Source organism: Antechinus flavipes, chromosome 1 (assembly GCF_016432865.1).
Source record: "Antechinus flavipes isolate AdamAnt ecotype Samford, QLD, Australia chromosome 1, AdamAnt_v2, whole genome shotgun sequence".
In the NCBI taxonomy this organism is placed as follows: Eukaryota; Metazoa; Chordata; class Mammalia; order Dasyuromorphia; family Dasyuridae; genus Antechinus; species Antechinus flavipes.
This window is the reverse complement of record NC_067398.1, coordinates 334,025,983-334,044,883: the sequence shown is the minus strand read 5'-3', so window position 1 is coordinate 334,044,883 and position 18,901 is coordinate 334,025,983. Positions and strand designations below refer to the sequence as shown.

At 39.6% G+C, this 18,901-nt stretch overlaps 1 protein-coding gene across 2 annotated transcripts; it reads left to right on the top strand.

Annotated features, from left to right (window-relative positions):
* The first annotated feature begins 321 nt into the window (after window positions 1–321).
* LOC127542457 (uncharacterized) lies at window positions 322–18,190 on the top strand. 2 transcript variants are annotated; one of them, XM_051968082.1, is made up of 11 exons: window positions 322–2,342; window positions 2,497–2,646; window positions 2,744–2,966; window positions 3,111–3,199; window positions 5,638–5,751; window positions 6,057–6,224; window positions 9,312–9,534; window positions 10,042–10,170; window positions 15,499–15,573; window positions 17,652–17,755; window positions 17,942–18,190. In XM_051968082.1, exons 1-11 carry the CDS (start codon window positions 2,268–2,270, stop codon window positions 18,053–18,055), a joined length of 1,464 nt encoding a protein of 487 aa, XP_051824042.1. In that variant the 5' UTR covers window positions 322–2,267; the 3' UTR covers window positions 18,056–18,190. The 2 variants fall into 2 exon arrangements, with proteins under 2 accessions (XP_051824042.1, XP_051824051.1); XM_051968091.1 differs by having other exon boundaries at window positions 323–2,342; window positions 3,114–3,199.
* Window positions 18,191–18,901: the final 711 nt, after the last annotated feature.

Below are 18,901 nucleotides of genomic sequence, written 5' to 3'. Positions count from 1 at the left end.
TGTAGAAAGGGGGTCCAGCTTGCTCTGCTTTATCCCAGAAGGCAGAAGAGGAAACCCTCCTACCACAATCATGCTATCACAGGTGTAAAGGGCTGGTTCTAGAGGTGGTGCATTCCCTCTCACCAGAGAGCTTCAAGCAAAGTCTTCTAGATAACCCCTTGTAGGATATGTTATGATTCAAGACCCCATATGGAGTCTTATAACTAACTGTGGGGGTTGCAAAATTATGATTTTCTGTCAGCAAATGTTTGATTTGTATATCTATTATATATATGTATATATATATATATATATATCTATATTCTAGGGTCACATAAACATTTCTCAGACAAAAAGAGGTTGCAGAGTGGAGAAAATTTAAGAAGTCCTGATGTAGAGAATCCTTGCTTAGGCACCAATTGCACTAGATGGTCTCTGAGAGCCTCTCCTTCTTGAAAATTTCATATTGTCACAGCTGGAAGAGACATAGAAAATAGTATGTTTCCTGTAGACAGAGTCTTAGAGGCTATGTGATATACTATACCTAGCTTGTAGTCGAGACCTAAAATGTATATTTAAATTTCACTACCAGTAAGTACTAGCTTTGCAAACACTGCCAACTCATTTAACTTCTGAGACTACTTTACCTGCCTTCCAGAGTGGTTTGTGAGGATCAGATGCATAAAGCATAGAGCATAGAAAATAGTTTGCATAGTTTAAGCACTATAAGAATTCATTGAGAACTATCAATTAACCCTTAGATTTAAATCCAGAGAGGAGAAAGCTTGCCTAAGATCAAGATTAATAGCAGAGCTGAGTCTAGTACTTGGGTCACTGAGTCCAACAATTCTCAAAATGAGTATGTTATAGATGGAACAAGAAAGTTAAAGAAATCATTGAGAAAGCATTTATTATTTACTATTAAATATATAAGTTTGTATTAAGTGTTGGAAAGACAGTTAAGTGACAGTTCTTACTCTCAAGGAGTTTTCATTTTTTAAAAATATTTTAATGGTTTTTATTTTTTAAAATGTATGCAAAGTTAGTTTTCAACATTCCCCTTTGCAAAACCTTGTGTTCTATATTGTTCTCCTCTTCCTCCTTCCTCAGACAGTAGCAATCTGATGTACATTAAGCATGTCCAATTCTTCTAAAAATATTCACATATTCATCATGTTGCACAATAAAAATTTGATCAAAAAGGAAAAAAAATAAGAAAAAAAACAACAAATGGTGAAAATACTTAGCTTTGATCCACATTCAATGTCCATAGTTCCCTCTCTGAATGTGGATGGTATTTTCCATCACAAGTCTATTGGAATTGTCTCGTTTCACCCCATTGTTGAAAAGAGCCAAGTCTATCACAGTTGATTATCACATAATCTTATTAATGTGTACAATGTTCTTTTGGTTCTGCTCACTTCACTGATCTTCAGTTCATATAAGTCTCTCCAGGCCACTCTGAAATCATCCTGCTGGTTGTTTCTTACAGAATAATAATATTCTATAACATTCATATTTATCAATTTACTCAGCCATTCCCCAACTAATGGGCATCCACTCAGTTTCCAGCTTCTAGCCACTATAAAAAGGGCTGCCACAAACATTTTTGCACATATGGGTCCCTTTCCCTTCTTTAAGATTTCTTTGGGGTATAAGCCCAGTAGAAATAATGCTGGATCAAAGGGTATGCACAGTTTAATAACTTTTTGGGCATAGTTCCAAATTGTTCTCTAGAATGGTTGGATCAGTTCACAAGAAGTAGTTTACATTTTAATTGTGGGTAAGATGATAGGAAGTTTCAATGGCCAATCAGATGAAAAGATCCATCTTGAATTACCTACAGAGCAGCAATGAAACACTATAATGCCCTTTCCTCTTGCTGGGAATGAGAATATACTCTGAAGTTCAACAGAAATGGGACCTTAAAGTGTAACCAGATCAGGGAAGAGGAAGGCAGGAGCTAAGTATAACCCAGGGACAGGATTGGCCTTGGGGAAAGAGATTGAAGGTCCAGGAGAAGAGCCAGGTGCTGGCCAACTGCCTGTCTCATTCCTGTAAGGGGAGTGGTGTCTGGATATGAGGACCAGGGCAGTGAATTGGATTACTGGGGAATCAGGAAATCGGCTCCCCATTCAGATCTCAATCATGAGGGCAGAGTCCAGCTCTGGGAAAGTCATAAATTGAGTTCCAAGGTGCAAGACCCAGGGATGAGGGAACTTGGGAATCAGAACCTAATGGGGAGAACTTGAGAAGCTTCCAAGAGGCAGAGCACGGTGATCCTGCTCATGGCCTTTCTGGTGGCAGGCTCTTTGCGTGTGGCAGTGGAAAAGGCAGAAACTAGGAACTGCCTGGAGAGAAAGGTAGGTGAGGCAAACCTAATGACATCACCTTGATATTAGGCTCTTCCCCCCAGTTTAAGCTGAGCCTTGACCCCATTTCCCTTCTGGACTCCTGAGTCTTGAAAGAAAGGCTCTCCTCTTATGTCCCCCCCCAATTCTGTACTTGTCTTCCCAGGGGAAATATGACATGTCTGGGGCCCGAGTGGCCCTGACCCTTTGTGTCTTGGAAGGGCAAACTGGAGAGAATAGGGCAGTTGCAGCTCTGGAAGCTATGTACCAAGCACTAGGCTTTGAGAATTACCTTAGAAGAGTGATCAAGACCCAGGTGAGTGGTTTTCCTAATGGTTTCTGCATCTCTCTGAGGGTCTAACTTTCCTCCCAAAGCTCTAGCAATCTAGCCTCTGGGACTTTTGCTCTTTCAGTCTTTCCAGGAAGAACTGGCTCATTTTCGAGAGCTGCTGGATGCCCACGGGAGCCCTGTCAGCTGTGCATTGGTTGTTCTCATGGCCCACCGGGGACGTCCAGGGTGGCTGCTGGGGCCAGATGGGAAGGAGATACAAGAGAAAGTGTTGGTTGGAGAACTGAACCGCTGCCAAGCCCTGTGGGGCAAAGCCAAGGTGTTTCTGTTGCTGGGCAGCAACAACAGTGAGTGAGAACCAGCAGAATCACCTGAGTCTGGGGAGAAGGGCAGGAACAGAGTACTGGAAACATGTTCAATATCTTCCCAGATCCACTTATGTCCCAGCTTTTCTTTCTGAACTGATCTCACTTTTCTTTTCCTGTCTCCAGCAGGCTTGGAATCCAGTGCTTTTCTTCCTATCCTGACAGACCTCTACAGACAGTCTCCCCCCTGGCACTTTTTGGAGGTGCTCACCCAGGTCTGGACCCCTTAGTTGTGATGGATGAGTGGGTCCTAACATGATGTCTGGGGCCCAACTAATTTGCCTCATTTCTCAAATATATATGCAATAATCAATTTTATATATACATATATATAAAGGGGGCAGCTAGGTGGTACAATGTATAGAGCATCAGCCCTGAAGTCAGGAGGATGCGAGTTCAAATCTGACCTCAGACACTTAACACTTCCTGGCTATGTGACCCTGGACAAGTTACTTTACCCCAATTACCTCAGGGGAAAATATATATATACACATATAATTGTTGTGTGAAACAGTGCACAGTGTGATTTAGTGGAGAGCATCTTAGAATTCAAGTCAGTCAAGGGATCTAGGTTTGAATTTTCACCCCGAGTTATGTGGTTTGACTTTCCTAAACTTCAGTTTTCTCATCTGCAAACTGGTATAAACTCAGAATTGTGGGGAAAGTACTTTGTAAATCTTTGGGATAAACTTGAGCCAATCTCTTACATCCCAACTCAGAATTCTTTGATGTTATTAACTAGCACTGTTTATTCAGCATCTCTTAGGAAGAAACTTAAAGATCAGCTAGTCCATTTAAAAAAAAAAACAAGGGACTTGTTCAAGATCATACAAGCCAGGACCAGGACTTGCATAGGACCCGATACTGAGAGAAATTTAAGAAGATCAAGGCAATGGAAGTAGCTCAGGTAGCATGGCTTAACGAGGAACATATTGGACTGAGTTCAAATATCCTGGCTCTGTCACTATCTTGGGGAAGTGATTTAATCTCTCTGGGCCTCATTTCTTCCTCTGTAAAAATAAGAGAATTGTACTAGATGATCTCTAAGATCCCTTCCAGCTCTGTCTATGATACTGTGAATTAACTTGTTTAATGAGATACTAATGAGATCACAAAAGGCATATAAATAGTATACTTTAAGGTTGAATAAGTACCTTATAATACCTTTAAGATAAGCAGTATATGAGTTATTATTCTTATTTTGCAGATGAAGAAACAGGTCAGACAATATCTTCATCACCCAACTAGGAAGTGAGAGCCATATATGGGACCATAAGATGGGGGCAAGGTGGGGCAGGTAGAAACTTCTGAGTAGGAGGATCTGTAAAAGCTTCATGAATGGGTCTTGAAGATAGTTAGCTTTTGGTAGGAAAGAAAAATGAAAAGCATTGAATGATGGGGGAAATAAAGGAATACATTGTAGACAAAACTGGGCATAGGTGCAAAATTCGAGTTTAGAAAAGTAAAGTGGATAGAATGTTGGGCCAGAAGTCACAAAGACTTGAGTTCAAATTTGGCCATAGCTACTTCCTATCTGTGTGACTCTGGGGAAGTCACTTAATCCTGTTTGCCTCAGTTTCTTCATCTGTAAAATAAGCTGGTATCTACTGCTCAACCTATTGCTCTAAACAAACATTAAACACCTACAATGTGTCACATGCTTTACAAATAATCTCATTTGTGACTTCTGGCCCAGCATTCTATCCACTGTCCAATCTACTGCCCATAACAAACATTAAATACCTACAGTGTGCCAGGTGCTTTACAAATATCTCATTTGATCTTCACAACAGCTCAGGGGGTAGATGCTATTATTATGACCATTTTACAGTTGAGGAAACTGAGGTTGAGAGACTTGTATAGGATCACACAGCCAGTAAATGTCTGAAGTTGGATTTAAGCATGGATCCTCCTGACTTCAGGCATAGTATACCATCCATCCACAATGTCACTTGGCTGCTTCTTGGGAGAAACAGCTGGAAAGCTAGAGCAGCATCAGATCACAAAAGTACTTAAAGGTAATGAAGTTTGTGCTGGAAGCCAGGTCTAAACACTAGATTCTGTCTAGTGGTATATATGCGCTGAACCTCCTCCTTTCCAGATTTCCCCTTACTTTCCCCATTTTTATGATTACTGTAGTTGTAATTAAAAGCAATATCGATGAAAGAGCCATGCACAACTTCCCAAGATCCTTGAACCCAACATGTGCCATAGGCCTAGGTCCTACCACTGCCTTCATCTTTAGGCCATTCTTTAAATTTTGAGGGACCCTGAGAGTCACCCCCTGAAATCTGCTACAGTTCCCCCTACCCCCATCCCATCATGAGCAAGTTTCATAATATGTCAGAAGTAATCTGTTCAGCTCCTATCTTAAGCAGGTACCTTTATAATATGCTCAACAAAAAGTTGTCTTCTACCTAAAAATTTGCAGTGTCTCTAAGCTCACTACTTATCAAGGTAGCCCATTCCATTTCTGGCAGCTCTGATTGTTACCAAGTTCTTATAAATATATCTTTCTGTAATTTCCACCCAATGGTCCTACTTCTGCCCTCTTGTGCTAGGCAGAACTAGTGTACTCTTCATGTTTCCCTTAATGCTTTTCCAGGCTAAATCTCTAGCTAAATCTCAAATTCCTCTTCATCTTCCTATACAGGTCATTGGCAAGGTAACTCAAGAGATGCCTACCATAGGGCATAAGTGTCCCGTCTTCCAGAGCTCCCTTCGGGGTGCACTATACCTTGGGAGAGTAAGAGCACAGGATCTGGAGGTAAGAAGTGACTGGATATGTTATTGATAGGGATAGGGCCTAGGGAGAAAGGGAAGAGAAGAAGAGAAATCTCAGGGGAAGGAAAAGAAGGTACTGATATCTGTATGGATAGAGCCCAGGACAGTGAGTTGGAGTCTAGAGGTACTGAGGAGAAAAGGCAGGAGAGAGAAGGGGAGAAAAGGAGTTAGAAGAGCAGGGGAACAAAGGTTCAGGATCAAGCCTGAGCTTGACAACTCTTTCCCCTTTAGCCACTCTCCCCTACCTCCATCATGTTTCTTTCTTCTCTTTCCTTTTTGCTTCGCCAGCTCAGCCTCACTCCCGAAGGAAAATATGACATGTCTGGAGCAAAGGTAGCCCTCGTCCTGTGTGTCACCCAGGACCGCCCTGGGGCTGAACAGGACCTTAAAGCCCTGAAGAGATTGTTCCAAATCCTGGGTTTTAAGAGCATTCTAAAGATGGATCCTACTGCCCAGGTGAGGCACTGGAAGAGTGCAAAAAGGATGTTGACGATGAAGTGAGGAGTGAACTAGACTTACCCAGAGTTTCATCAAGGCCCAAGTACACGGGAAATTCCTAACCTCCCTGTGTGTTGGTAGACTCCACTGTTCAGATCTCAGTTCTATAGCTTATGTCCTATATGCTTTCAGAAAAAAAAAATCACTTTTCTTGCTTTAATTTTCCATATTTGTAAAATAAAAGGATTAGAATTAATGACATCTAAAGTCCTTTCCAGATCTAAATTAATGAATTAAATAAATTAATAAATCTAAATTAATATCCCATATTCTTGGCACTTAAAAAATTCTAAGATCCTTCTCTATTCCTCCTCCTGCAATAGCAACTAACTCTTTTTCCTTTGTTAGCAACCACATCTTCCATTTTGTTTCTTTGTTCTTTCCCTCATTGGCCATCTAAATTTTCTGGTGTCTAGCCTCCCCTAGAAAATATAAGTCACAAAATACCCATTCCCCATAAGAAAACCAGGAAGGCAATAACTGTCTCCTTTTCTCCTTATTCTTCTTTCAAAACTTCCAATTTTGAAATCAAGATTCTCTCCCACTGGCCCAAGACAATTAGAATCATTTTCACTGGCTATCTTCCATGCCTACAAGCCTTTCCCTCTTTGTTTCTGCCTTTTGCCTTCCCTAGCTTCTTTCAAGTATCAGCTAAAATCCCATATTTTGCAAGAAGTCTTTCCACACCTCACACCCTTTAATTCTAGGGCTTTCCCTTTGTTGATCATCTCCAGTCTTTTATGTATATATGTTGAATATAGTACATTTGTATGTTGTCTTCCTCAATAGACTGTGAAATACTTTAGAGCATTGATTGCAGAGGGGAACCCTGGGTTTAGTTCCCTACTATCTTCAGCATGTAGCACAGTATCTGGAACAAAATAGGTACTTAATAAATGCTTATTGACTTGAGCTGGAACCCAAGGATCATGGTGGTAGAATTTATTGCATGAGCAATCACTAAACCTAGGAAAGGGTATTTCTTAATTAATAGCGATTTCCCAATTTTCAGCAAGCATAGATGGAGAGTAGTTAGGCAAAGGAAGCAGAGAATTCACTAGTGATACTTGTTTTATCCTGCTCCTACCTGAAGACTTACACACAAGGCAGCTTATTCCTGTGAATAGTTCTGTTAGGAATTTTTCTTACTTAGAGCTTAAATCTATCTACCTATAAATAGTTTCAGTCCATTGCTTTGAGTTCTTTCCTCTGGGGCCAAGAAGATCCAATCATATTCCTCTCCCACATGATAGTCATCTAATACTTGAAGATGCCTGTTCTATTGCTCCTATCTCATTCATTATGTAGTTGGGGTAGCAATACCTAGTTCAAAATTAACATATGACAAATTCACAATGGCCCTTCTCTTTAGCAAAAGGCAGATTTATTTAGGGAATAGGTTATAGACAAAATGAAGAAATTATATAGGCACCAGAAGTGGCTAATATGAAACAGAATTGGAAGAGCATATAGTTGACAAAGAGAAAGACAAATTTTGAGGGGAACTTACAATAAATCAGGAGAGAGAAAATACTCTGTGAAATGGGAATAAGCCATTGACTGTCAGATTAGACTAACCAGAGTTTACTAGAGTAAAAAGAAAGGCACCATTAGAGGGAAGATACTATGAGGAGGAAAACAGATCTTTTAGAAGGGAAATATAGTTTTGGATTTCCTAGATATAAAGGCCAGAACCCAAGAGAAAGGGGTCAGAAACCAGATTGGAACCAGGTTCTAGACCTGCCTAAAGACAAGCTAATCAATATCTCAAATTATTTTGAAGATACCCAGATATTGGGGGATGGACAACGAGATTGCTAAAGAATTCCTTCCTAGATAGTCTGGGAATTATCTGATAATAGAATTATCTGATAATCGCTTCTTCATGACTGGGGAAGAGAATAAGTCACATCATTCATGCCCAGCTCATTTAAGACTCATCTGCTGTTATTTCCAGTCTCTTCACTGTCCAAGTTACCCTCATTTTAGACAAAATTTTAGATTTTGGCTTATCAGTGTCTTGCCTAAAGCATGATTACCATATTTGAAAACAATACCTTACCTGTAACCGGAGGAGAGCAAAATACAGTGGAACTGCCATTTTTTCATTTTATATTTCTGTTAAGGCAGCTTCTTATTATATTTACTATTTTTTAAAACTGTCATAACACATTGTGGGCTCATACAAAATTGTTCAACATTAAGTAAAATCCCCCAATTGCATATTTTTCCCTCTCATATGCTATTGATTAGTCATATCTCCACACTCTATACTTGTGTCCAAGTATATTTATCCACAATGAATGGGACAAATGAAGATTTCTCAGACTATAGGATGAAGTTGATCAGACCTTAGGCCTAAATTACAGGAAGTAGATGGCATTGTTGTTGACCATTGGTCACTGGTTACTTTTTTTTCAGTCCATCCAATGAATTTGGAAAGGGGGGATGTAGCCCCATCTTTTCTGCTATATAATCTGGTTTCTGCCTCTGCACTGGATCACACCATGCTGGATTGCCTAATTGGTATGCTGGCCCATTTCTTGCAAGAACCAAATAGAAACTTTGTTTGTATCTGGAGATGCCTCCAGGTAGTCAATTTGGGTAAGGAGTGTCTAGCACCTCGAACCACACACACACACATTAAATTTCATTGTGATGAGACACATTGACCCTTGTCAAAATTGTGAAAGAGGCAGAGTTTGACTTATATGACTCTTCCCAGATGCTAACCCCTATTCAGGCTCTTTTTGCCTTCCCCTCACCTCTTATGTCTGTCCTATTACTGAGGAAATGGATCAGAAAAGAGTAACAATATGCTAGTCTTCCTTGGAAGGGAAGAATTTGAAATAAGGAGCCTGGAGGGAGTAATCAATGGCCAAAATAAAGAATTTCTAATGAGCCAGGCTTCATCTACCATCAGGGAGGTGAGTCAGCACTGATATATATGCATGGGAATTTAACATGGTATCAAAGAAAATATGGATTCCTTCTGAAAAAGATCCCCGACTGGTGAGGTTCACTAATTTTTCTCCTTGCTCTCAGGATTTCCGAAAGGAATTGGCTCAGTTCCGGGAACATCTGGATGCCTGTGGGACCACTGTGAGCTGTGCCCTGATAGTCCTTATGGCCCATGGGGAACCTCAGGGGCAGCTTCTGGGGGCTGATGGACAGATGGTGGGAGTGGAAGAGATGGTGAGAGAGCTGAGCACTTGTCAGGTCCTGCAGGGCAAGGCCAAGGTTTTTCTGCTGCAGGGTTGCCGTGGGGGTGAGTGAGGGACATGACCCTCTTGTATCTTTGGTGGTAGTTCAGCTTCCAACCCTCAGTTCTCTTGTCTTCTTGTCTTCAGGCCCTCTCTTCTCTCACCCCAGCTGGTCCATCAAGTCTTCTCAGATCCCTCCAGCCAAAAGTGAACTCTCCCAAGCCCTTCTGGCATCATCTGTTTCACACATTGTTTATGCTGTTTCTAACAGTTGCATATTTGCAAACTTTAACTTCTACTTGAAACCATATGCTTCTTAAGGACAGAGACTTTCTTCTGTTTGTCCTATCCCTCAGGAGCAATAAATTGTATCATCAGGTTTTCTATGGAAGTAGAGAAAAGAACAATGAATTTGAAACCAATGTCTATAGGTTATTACTTACTTTAAAACTCAAGGCAACAGGACAGTTCTAACCCTGTTACTTATAATTGAATGGCTTGGGACAGCCTTCTCTGAACTTCCTCACTCACAAAATTATTCTCATTTCTAACCCCTTTCTACCGGCCATCAGGTAACAGAGATCCAGGCACGAGACCTAGAGCTTTGCCTTGGCTAGGACAATGGCTTCAGCACTGGCTCCAGAGGCCTTCAACTCTCCCCTCTCAAGCAGACATCCTTCAGATTTATGCTGACATGCAAGGTAAGTGATTCCTTCTCCTTGGAGGGGTCTCGAGGTTGAACCTTGAAGGATTCTCAGAGATTATTTAGTCTTGATCTATCTATTTCATTAATTGTTCTTCTTCCTCTCAATCCCTTAAGGTGAGTTTGTTGAGGGGTGAAATACCCTAACAGTGATGGGGGCCCCAGGTCAGTTCATAGCCCTAGTCTGCAAGTGAGGTTTGGCAAAAATGAGTTTATTTTCACTGAACAACTCTCTCAGTGGGCTGCTTCCTGATTAGGAAGATAGCAAAGTTTGGGATATAGAGTCTTGATTTTATAGCTTTCTATTGCTTGGGGCTAGGGAACAATTGAGGGGCTAATTTTCAAATCAATAAGGATGGTGATTGTTTTCCAAACCAAAGTGATTCCCAGATCAATTGGAGGTGGGAGTTTCCCGTGGGAACCAGGTAGTTTTCCTAGAACTAGCAGGGGTTCAGATTCAGGGTTTTTCTAATCCAGGTCCATGCCCCCAAAATCAGGGAAACACAGTTTTATTACATCAAATTCTCTTCTCAGTCCTCATCTAACTATACTATCTTTCTTCTGAACCTCACCCATTCCCATGTATTCAAATGTTTGTGTATAAATCTCATCCCCTAATGTGCCACACAGTGTTGACTATGCTGGAGGCCTAGATTTCCAATTGAAAAGAGATTATTTATTTTAGGAGTTTCCCTTAGGGACAGAAGGGTGTGGCCCCTCCCAAGAAGCTGGGAGACTTTGAGACTCAGGATTCCACCCAAATGGGGATGAAGTTTCAGGGCCCCCCAAAGATTAAAGGAGGACACAATTTACATCATTTCCCCCCCTCAAGCAGTCCCTCCAAATTCATTTGGGGTAACAGGATGAAGGTCTCATTGTCTACAGCTGCTTCAAGCTGACAAGGGTCGAAGAGTTATCCTCACGTTCAGTGGGGATTCAGGCTAGAAGAAGTGGGAGAGCTGAAGAATCAGCAGCTCAGTCCAGGAAATGAGGACTCCATGATCTTCAGGCTGAAGGAGTAGTTAGAAATTCGTAACTTGGAGCCTAGAGGAAACAAATCTCAGGAGCAGATTAAAATTGGAGTGTCATCCAGGGTGGAGATGGTGACGTTTGGGAATGGGGCCTTTGCAAAAACTATGCATCAGGTCCCAACTGTGGGTTGCCTTAAGGATGCTGATGGCCCACCCAACAATCTGAATTCTTCCACTGCCCATGGAGCTCCCTAGCTGAAAAGCTGACAAGGCGTTAACTGCTGGCAAGGGCCATAGAATGACATCAAGAAAGTCAGAGAGAAAATGTTAGGAACAAAGGTCTCATTCTTGGAGTGAGAAAAAGTTAGGTAGAAGAGTGAGAGTGAGGGAAAGAAGGACACAGACAATTTTATCCTTCTTTGTCACAGGAGTACACTGAAATACCTGAGAAGTAAAAGCTGGACTATTTGTTACTTTGCAAGGAGCTAGGCAGGCTTAGGGGGAGGTATGATTTCTTTTAGCAAGAGCCTTGAAATCTCCTGAGCCTTCTCAGTCCTGCAGGGAAAAGCTCAAAACTCCCTATCTTTGCGCCGAATCCCAAAGGGTTGCAGGGGAGCCAAACCCCTCCAAAACCTGGCACTACACCTTATCATTTAACTCCCTGACCACCAGAAACCCTAATCTCATTTTGGTTCCCTAAATCTAAACCTTATCAAGACCACAGGAATTCCCATTTCAGGCAACTCTGAGAGAAGTCTACTCAAGTATGGAGCTCCAACAACCCAAATTTTCCTGGGAATTTGGATTGTGATCATTATAGAATAGAAAAGAAAAGGGTTTGTCTTGGCCAGATTCTCAGGGATCCCTGTACCGAGCCGCCAAATGATGAAGTGTGAGGATGGAGGGTAAGAGATTCCCCAACAGCAATGGGATCTCCTTGGCTGATAGCAGGCTTTGTGAAAAAATTTGCAAACCCCGATGAATACAGGCACAATGTTTGTGGCAAAGAATGGGCTTATTTACATTAATGAAACAGCTTTCTTAGCCAGCAAATTCCTATTAGGAATTAGCAAAGGTGGATTGACATGCCTTGGGTTTTATCTGGTTTGTCCTGGTCGGGAGCTGGGGAGCAGTTTGTCAGAGATTTCCAATTGAATGAGATTACTTATCTAGGAGTTACCCTTAAGAATGGGTGTGGCTGGCAACAACACACAGGGGTCCTCAAACTTTAAATAGGGAGCCAGTTCACTGTCCCTCAGACTATTGGAGGGCAGGACTATAGTAAAAACTTAAAAACTTTGTTTTGTGAGCCTTTAAATAAAGAAACTTCACAGCCTTGGGTGAGGGGAATAACATCCTCAGCTCCCGCATCTGGCCTGCTGGCCGTAGTTTGAGGACCCTTGAGACCAATTCTGATGGACATGACTCTCTTCAACAATGAGATGACTCAGAGCAGTTCCAATTGTTCAGTAATGAAGAGAGCTATCTACACCCAGAGAGAGAGGACTGTGGAAACAGTGTGGTTCAAAACAGCATTTTCACTCCCTCTGTTATTGTTTGTTTGCATTTTTGTTTTCCTTCTCAAGTTTTTTTTTTTTTTCTTTCTAGATCCAATTTTTCTTGTGTAGCAAGATAACTGTATAAATATGTACACATGATGAGGGCTGAGGGTACTGAAGAAGAAGTTAGGCAGGAATGGGTGAGGGTCAGCTGTCCAAGGGGTGAATTCCAGCTAAGGAATTTCGTTAAACCCAAAGGCTATGGCAGAAAACCTTTATTGTTAAAGAAACACCAAGAGGGATTTTCTTGGGGGGAATATTATTCTCAAGAGGGAAGTGATCTGCAAAGAGTCATTTTCTGAAGACCCATTTTATGCATGAGTCTAAGGGAAGGCTGGTGGGTGGATTTGAAATCTTGCCAGGATCGTGATTTCCTCCAAGAAAGCTTATCTTGCTCCAGAGGATGCAAGACCATTTGGGTTTGTAGATCAAAGGAATCATTTTGTTGGTGACTTTACATAATTTTACAGGGCTGACTCAGATCAAGCAGAGTTTTACTCTCATCATACATATATTGAATTTAACATATATTTTAACATATTTAACATGTATTGGACTACCTGCCTTCTAAAAGAGGGGGTGGGGAAAGGGGGGGAAATTTGGAACAGAAGGTTTTGCAAGGGTCATTGTTGAAAAATTACACATGAATATGTTTTGTAAATAGAAAGCTATAATTTTTTTTAAATGGCTATGGCCCCTCCTAGAGGCTGGAGGGTTTGAGACTCTAGATCACCTTCCCCCAAAGATTCCTTTCCAACCCTTCCTTCCCAAAGATTAAAGGGGACACAATTTACATCAGAGTCCCCTCCCAACATTAAAAGAGACACAGTTTACATCAATATTAAATGTTTGAAGTTTCTTCAACTAATCCCATGACATATACATAAGACCCTCTATATCCTAGTTACTATTTTATGGTCACACTTTATCAATGTCCTTAAATTGTGTCACCTAGAACTGAACGAAATAATCCAGATGCTGTCTGATCAGGACAGAGTACAAAGTTCAGACTAACCTATAGTTTGCTGATTGTTCTTTTCCCTTTTTAGAAAACTAGGACATTTATTTTTTACCACTTTTCCTTTTATCTATGACCTAAATCACATTTGCTAATTCTTTTTAAAATTTTTTTTCTAGATTCCTCTGAATTGATCCTCTTAGGGAGTTCATCATTCAATTCTTTTTCTAAAATGAGATCAAGTATTTATTTCCTCTTCTGTTATTTTGCTTTAATTTCTTCTTCATTGGTGGTAAATTCACCTTTTTCATTTCTTATACTGGTAATTTTTCTAATCAAATTAACTAAAAGGGGCAGCTAGTTGGTACAGTGGATAGAGCACCAGCCCTGAAGTCAGGAAGACCTGAGTTCAAAGTTGACCTTAGACACTTAACATGTCCTAGCTGTGTGACCCCAATTGCCTCAGCAAAAATAATAATAATAAATAATAATAACCAAAGATGTATTTGTTTTGTTGTTGGTTTTTCCATAAAACAACTCTTAGTTTTATTACTTTCAGTTTTATCAATCTCTCCTTTGATTTTCAGAATTTCGAAGGTGGTAATTAATTAGGTGGTTTTTATTTGTTCTTTTCCTAATTTCTTTTAGTTGCATGCCCAGTTCATTGATCTCCTTTCTCTATTTTATTCATGTTTGAATCATTCCTCTTTCTGACCCACATTACCTCTGACAAGCAAAGGACCAATGTCTTCAACTAGAATCAAAACCCTCCATCCTGAAGACTTTAAATTCTAGACACCAAAGGACTTACTGTGCTGTAGTATAATAGAATGGAAGGAACTTGGGGAGGAGAGAAATAGGGAGAGGAGAGTAGGAAGGTAGATTTGGAGTCAGTAGACCTGAGTTTAAATTTAAGCTTTGCTACTTATTGCTTCTGTGACCTTATTACTTATGAGCACATCACTTCCTCTCTTTGGGCTTCACTTTCACATCTGTAAAAGGAGGAGATTAGGTTAGATGTTTCCATAAATCCTTTGATCTAAGAAATCCAAGAGGAACTGGGTGGAATCCTCACCTCCCTACTGCTTTATCAGAACATGTCTCTTTGAGTAAATAGACTCTGAAAAGAGAAAAGACTGTGTAATGTCTCCATTGCACTAGAAGAAGACAGTTTGCTCTGGGTTTAAAAAATTGGATGGGGAATGGAATAGAGACAGGAAAAAAAGGCTAAGGACTAGAAATGAAGGCATCAGAAAGTCAGGGTAAACATCTGACATGTATAATAAGGTGGAATGGACAAATCCCTCCTTTCCACCTCGGCCCAGCAGAAGAAAGTTTGCTTAGTTAGATTGGGGATCTCTTTTGTATTTCAAAAGACCGGGTCAACAATGCCCTTAAGGTTATCTGTTCCAGGTGGGTGGTGCTCAGGCGGTGCTCAAGATTGATCTAATACTTGCTTCCACCCTCCTATTGTAAAATGCTAATCACAGATTCCAATGCAACAAGCTGAACAAAAAAAAACGTTTATAAGACTGTCTTTAGTTCGGTAAAGCACGGAATTTTGACCATTCCGTTCCGAGCTCGGTACCAAATAAATCCTAAATCTTGCTCATTGCGGCTGTCTTGAATTTTATTGCCTGGGCTATTTCATTGGCAATCATTGCCATGAATGGGTAAAAAAATAGTAAAGTTAAAAAGCTCCCCAAAGTCAAGGACTGAAATATCTTTTGATTTCTTGATAGTTTGATAGTCCTATATCGGACTTCTTTGAGGTAGAATATAAGGCTGGTAGTAATTATTTTCTTCTACAGTAAATAATATTTTTTGATTTACTCTAGATGTCTCCTCCAGGGTGTGCTTTCCTAGGAACTCAGACCAAGTGGATATCTTGAGAGTCTATTCAGCTGCAGAAGGTATGAGGAAAATCACAACTGTTTAAAAAAAAAAAAACATCAAAAAATTATGGGCAATAGGAAGAGAATTTGGATTCCTATCCCAGCAGATAACTATAGGCAAGTAAGTTATTCCATTTCTCCCCTAAAAATGGCTGCTATATTAGGGCTTTCTGCTCTATCCCAAGGAAAAATATAAGCTCTTAGTTCAGAATACATTTTCCTGGAATTAAGTTCTGTGCTCGATCTGAAACCAACCAATGTTCAGATTGTTCAGAGGATCAAAACCTGCTGATTTTTGGTCTTACCCTAGAGAATCAACTAAAAACCATTAGAAATAATCCACAACTTTAGCAAAATTGCAGGATACAAAATAAATCCACATAAATCATCAGCATTTTTATACATCACCAACAAAATCCAACAGCAAGAGATGCAAAGAGAAATTCCATTTAAAATAATTGTCGATAGCATAAAATATTTGGGAATCTATCTGCCAAAGGAAAGTCATAACTATATAAGCAAAACTACAAAACAATTTCCACCCAAAAAGTCATATCTAAACAATTGGTAAAAGATCAAGTGCTCTAGGATTGGTCAAGTGAATATAATAAAAATGACAATATTACCTAAACTAATCTATTTATGTAGAGCTATACAAATAAACTCCCAATAAACTATTTTACCAACTTAGAAAAAAAAAGTAAATGAAGATGGCCTAACTGCACCAGATCTAAAACTATATTATAAAGCAGCAGACATCAAAATCATTTGGTATTAGCTAAGAAACAGAGTAGTTGATCAGTGGAATAGGTTAGGATCACAGGACAAAATAGTCAATGACTATAGTAATCTTGTATTTGACAAACCCAAAGACCCCAGCTTTGGGGATAAAATTCACTATTTAACAAAAACTGCTGGGAAAATTGGAAACTAATATGGCAGAAACTAGGCATTGACTCACACCTAACATTATATACCAAGATAAGGTCATGGGATCATGATTTAGACATAAAGAGTGATATTATAAGCAAATTAGAACAGGATAGTCAGATTGGCTTAGATGACAGGAAAAGATAATGACAAATGTTGGAGGAAACATGGGAAAATTGGGACACTGATAAATTGGTCAAACTGTGAATGGATCCAACCATTCTGGAAAGCAATTTGGAACTATGCTCAAAAAGTTATCAAACTGTGCATACCCTTTGATCCAGCAGTGTTTCTACTGGTCTTATATCCCAAAGAGATCTTAAAGGAGGGAAAGGGACCCATATATGCAAAAATGTTTGTGGCAGCCCTTTTTGTAATGGCAAGAAACTGGAAACTGAGTAGATACCCATCAATTGGGGAATAAATTCTAATATATGAATGTTATGGAATATTATTGTTCTGTAAGAAACGACCAACAGGATGATTTCAGAGAGGTCTGGAGAGGCTTACATGAACTGATGCTAAGTGGAATGAGCAGAACCAGGAGATCACTATACATGGCAACAAACAAGACTATATGATGATCAATTCTGATGGACGTGGCTCTCTTCAACAATGAGATGATTCAAACCATTTCCAATTGTTCAGTGATGAAGATAACCATATACACCCAGAGAGAAGATTGTGGGAACCACAGTGTGGACCACAACATAGCATTTTCACTCTTTCTGTTATTGTCTGCTTGCATTTTGTTTTCCTTCTCAAGTTTTTTTTTTTTCTTTCTAGATCCAATTTTTCTTGTGCAGCAAGATAACTGTCTAAATATGTATACATATATTGGATTTAACATATACTTTAACATATTTAACATATATGGGACTACCTGCCATCTGGGGGAGGGGAAGGAAGGGAAAAATTGGAACAAAAGGCTTTGCAAGGGTCAGTGTTGAAAAATTACCCATGTATATGTTTTGTAAATAAAAAGCTTTAATTAAAAAAAAAAAAAAAGATTGTGGTCTTACAAGAAATCCTTACTCTCTATCCTATGACTCAGTCTTCTTCTAGATCCCAGGTGCCCTCATCTTTTATAATGCTTGGAACTCCTCCCTCTTTTTAGCCTCCCCCTAAATGAGATAAAAAATTGATTGGTATTTATTACTCTTTAGGCTATGTGGCATACCGAGATGAGAATGGCTCAGACTTTATCCAGACTCTTGTAGAAGTTATCATAGCTGATCCTGACCGTGACCTTTTGGAGCTTCTGACTGAAGTGAGTAATTAAAGGGCAGCCGAACTCCTTTCCTTAATTGTCCCAAATACTTACAGATACTCCCCTTTGTTTAAAAATAATAATCTCATTAACCCTGGGAAGCCCAAACTTTGGGGGGGGGGGGCTTAGCTTAGATGCAAACTCTAAATCCCCCAGAGAACTGTATATCTAATCTTATTTTTGCAGGTAAACAGGAGACTGTGTGAAATGGATGTGCTTGGTCCAGACAGTGATGAAATACGAAAGATGAACTTGGAGATTAGGAGCTCCCTTAGAAAACAATTATGTTTAAAGATATGAGAGCTAGAAAACAAGACAGTATATCTGGACCTTCAAGGACTCTAACCCTCAATTTTTCACTCCTTTTTTTTTTGTTTTTCAGTCCCCAGTATTTGGTACATAGTAGATGTCTAATAAATTCTTTCCCCACTTCAATCTTATTTGTTTGTTTTTACAATCATTTATTAATTCTCCTTTCCATCCTTTTGAACAATTAAAAAAGACAACCCATTTAAATATATTTTAACAAATATATAACAAATAAGTGCATCCACACATAGATCATGTCCAAAAATGCATCTCATTGTTACATTTTAAGACTATCACTTCTCTGCTAGGAAGTGGGTAGCAAATTTTCCAAACTTTCTATAAGAAGTAATGGGAAGGGATTGCAAATTGAGTGACAATTCCATATACTTGGGCATCTGCCCCTCATCATCAGTGAAAAGAATGAATCAGATTCTTTTTTTATTTTCTTATTAAAGCTTTTTATTTTCAAAACATATGCATGGATAATTTTTCAACATTGATCTTTACCAAACCTTATATTCCAATTTTTCCTCTCCTTTCCCCCATCCCCTTCCCTAGATGGCAAATAATCCCAATTATGTTAAACATGTTAAAACATATGTTAAATACAATATATGTATACATGTTTATACAATAATCTTACTGCACAAGAAAAATCAGATCAAAAAGGAAAAAAATGAGAAAGAAAATGCAAGCGAACAACAAATAGAGTAAAAATGCTATGTTGTAATCCATGCTCAGTTCCCACAGTCTTCTCTCAGAGTGTATATAGATGGCTCTCTTCATCACAAGATCATTAGAGCTGGCCTCAATCATCTCATTGTTGGAAAGAGTCAC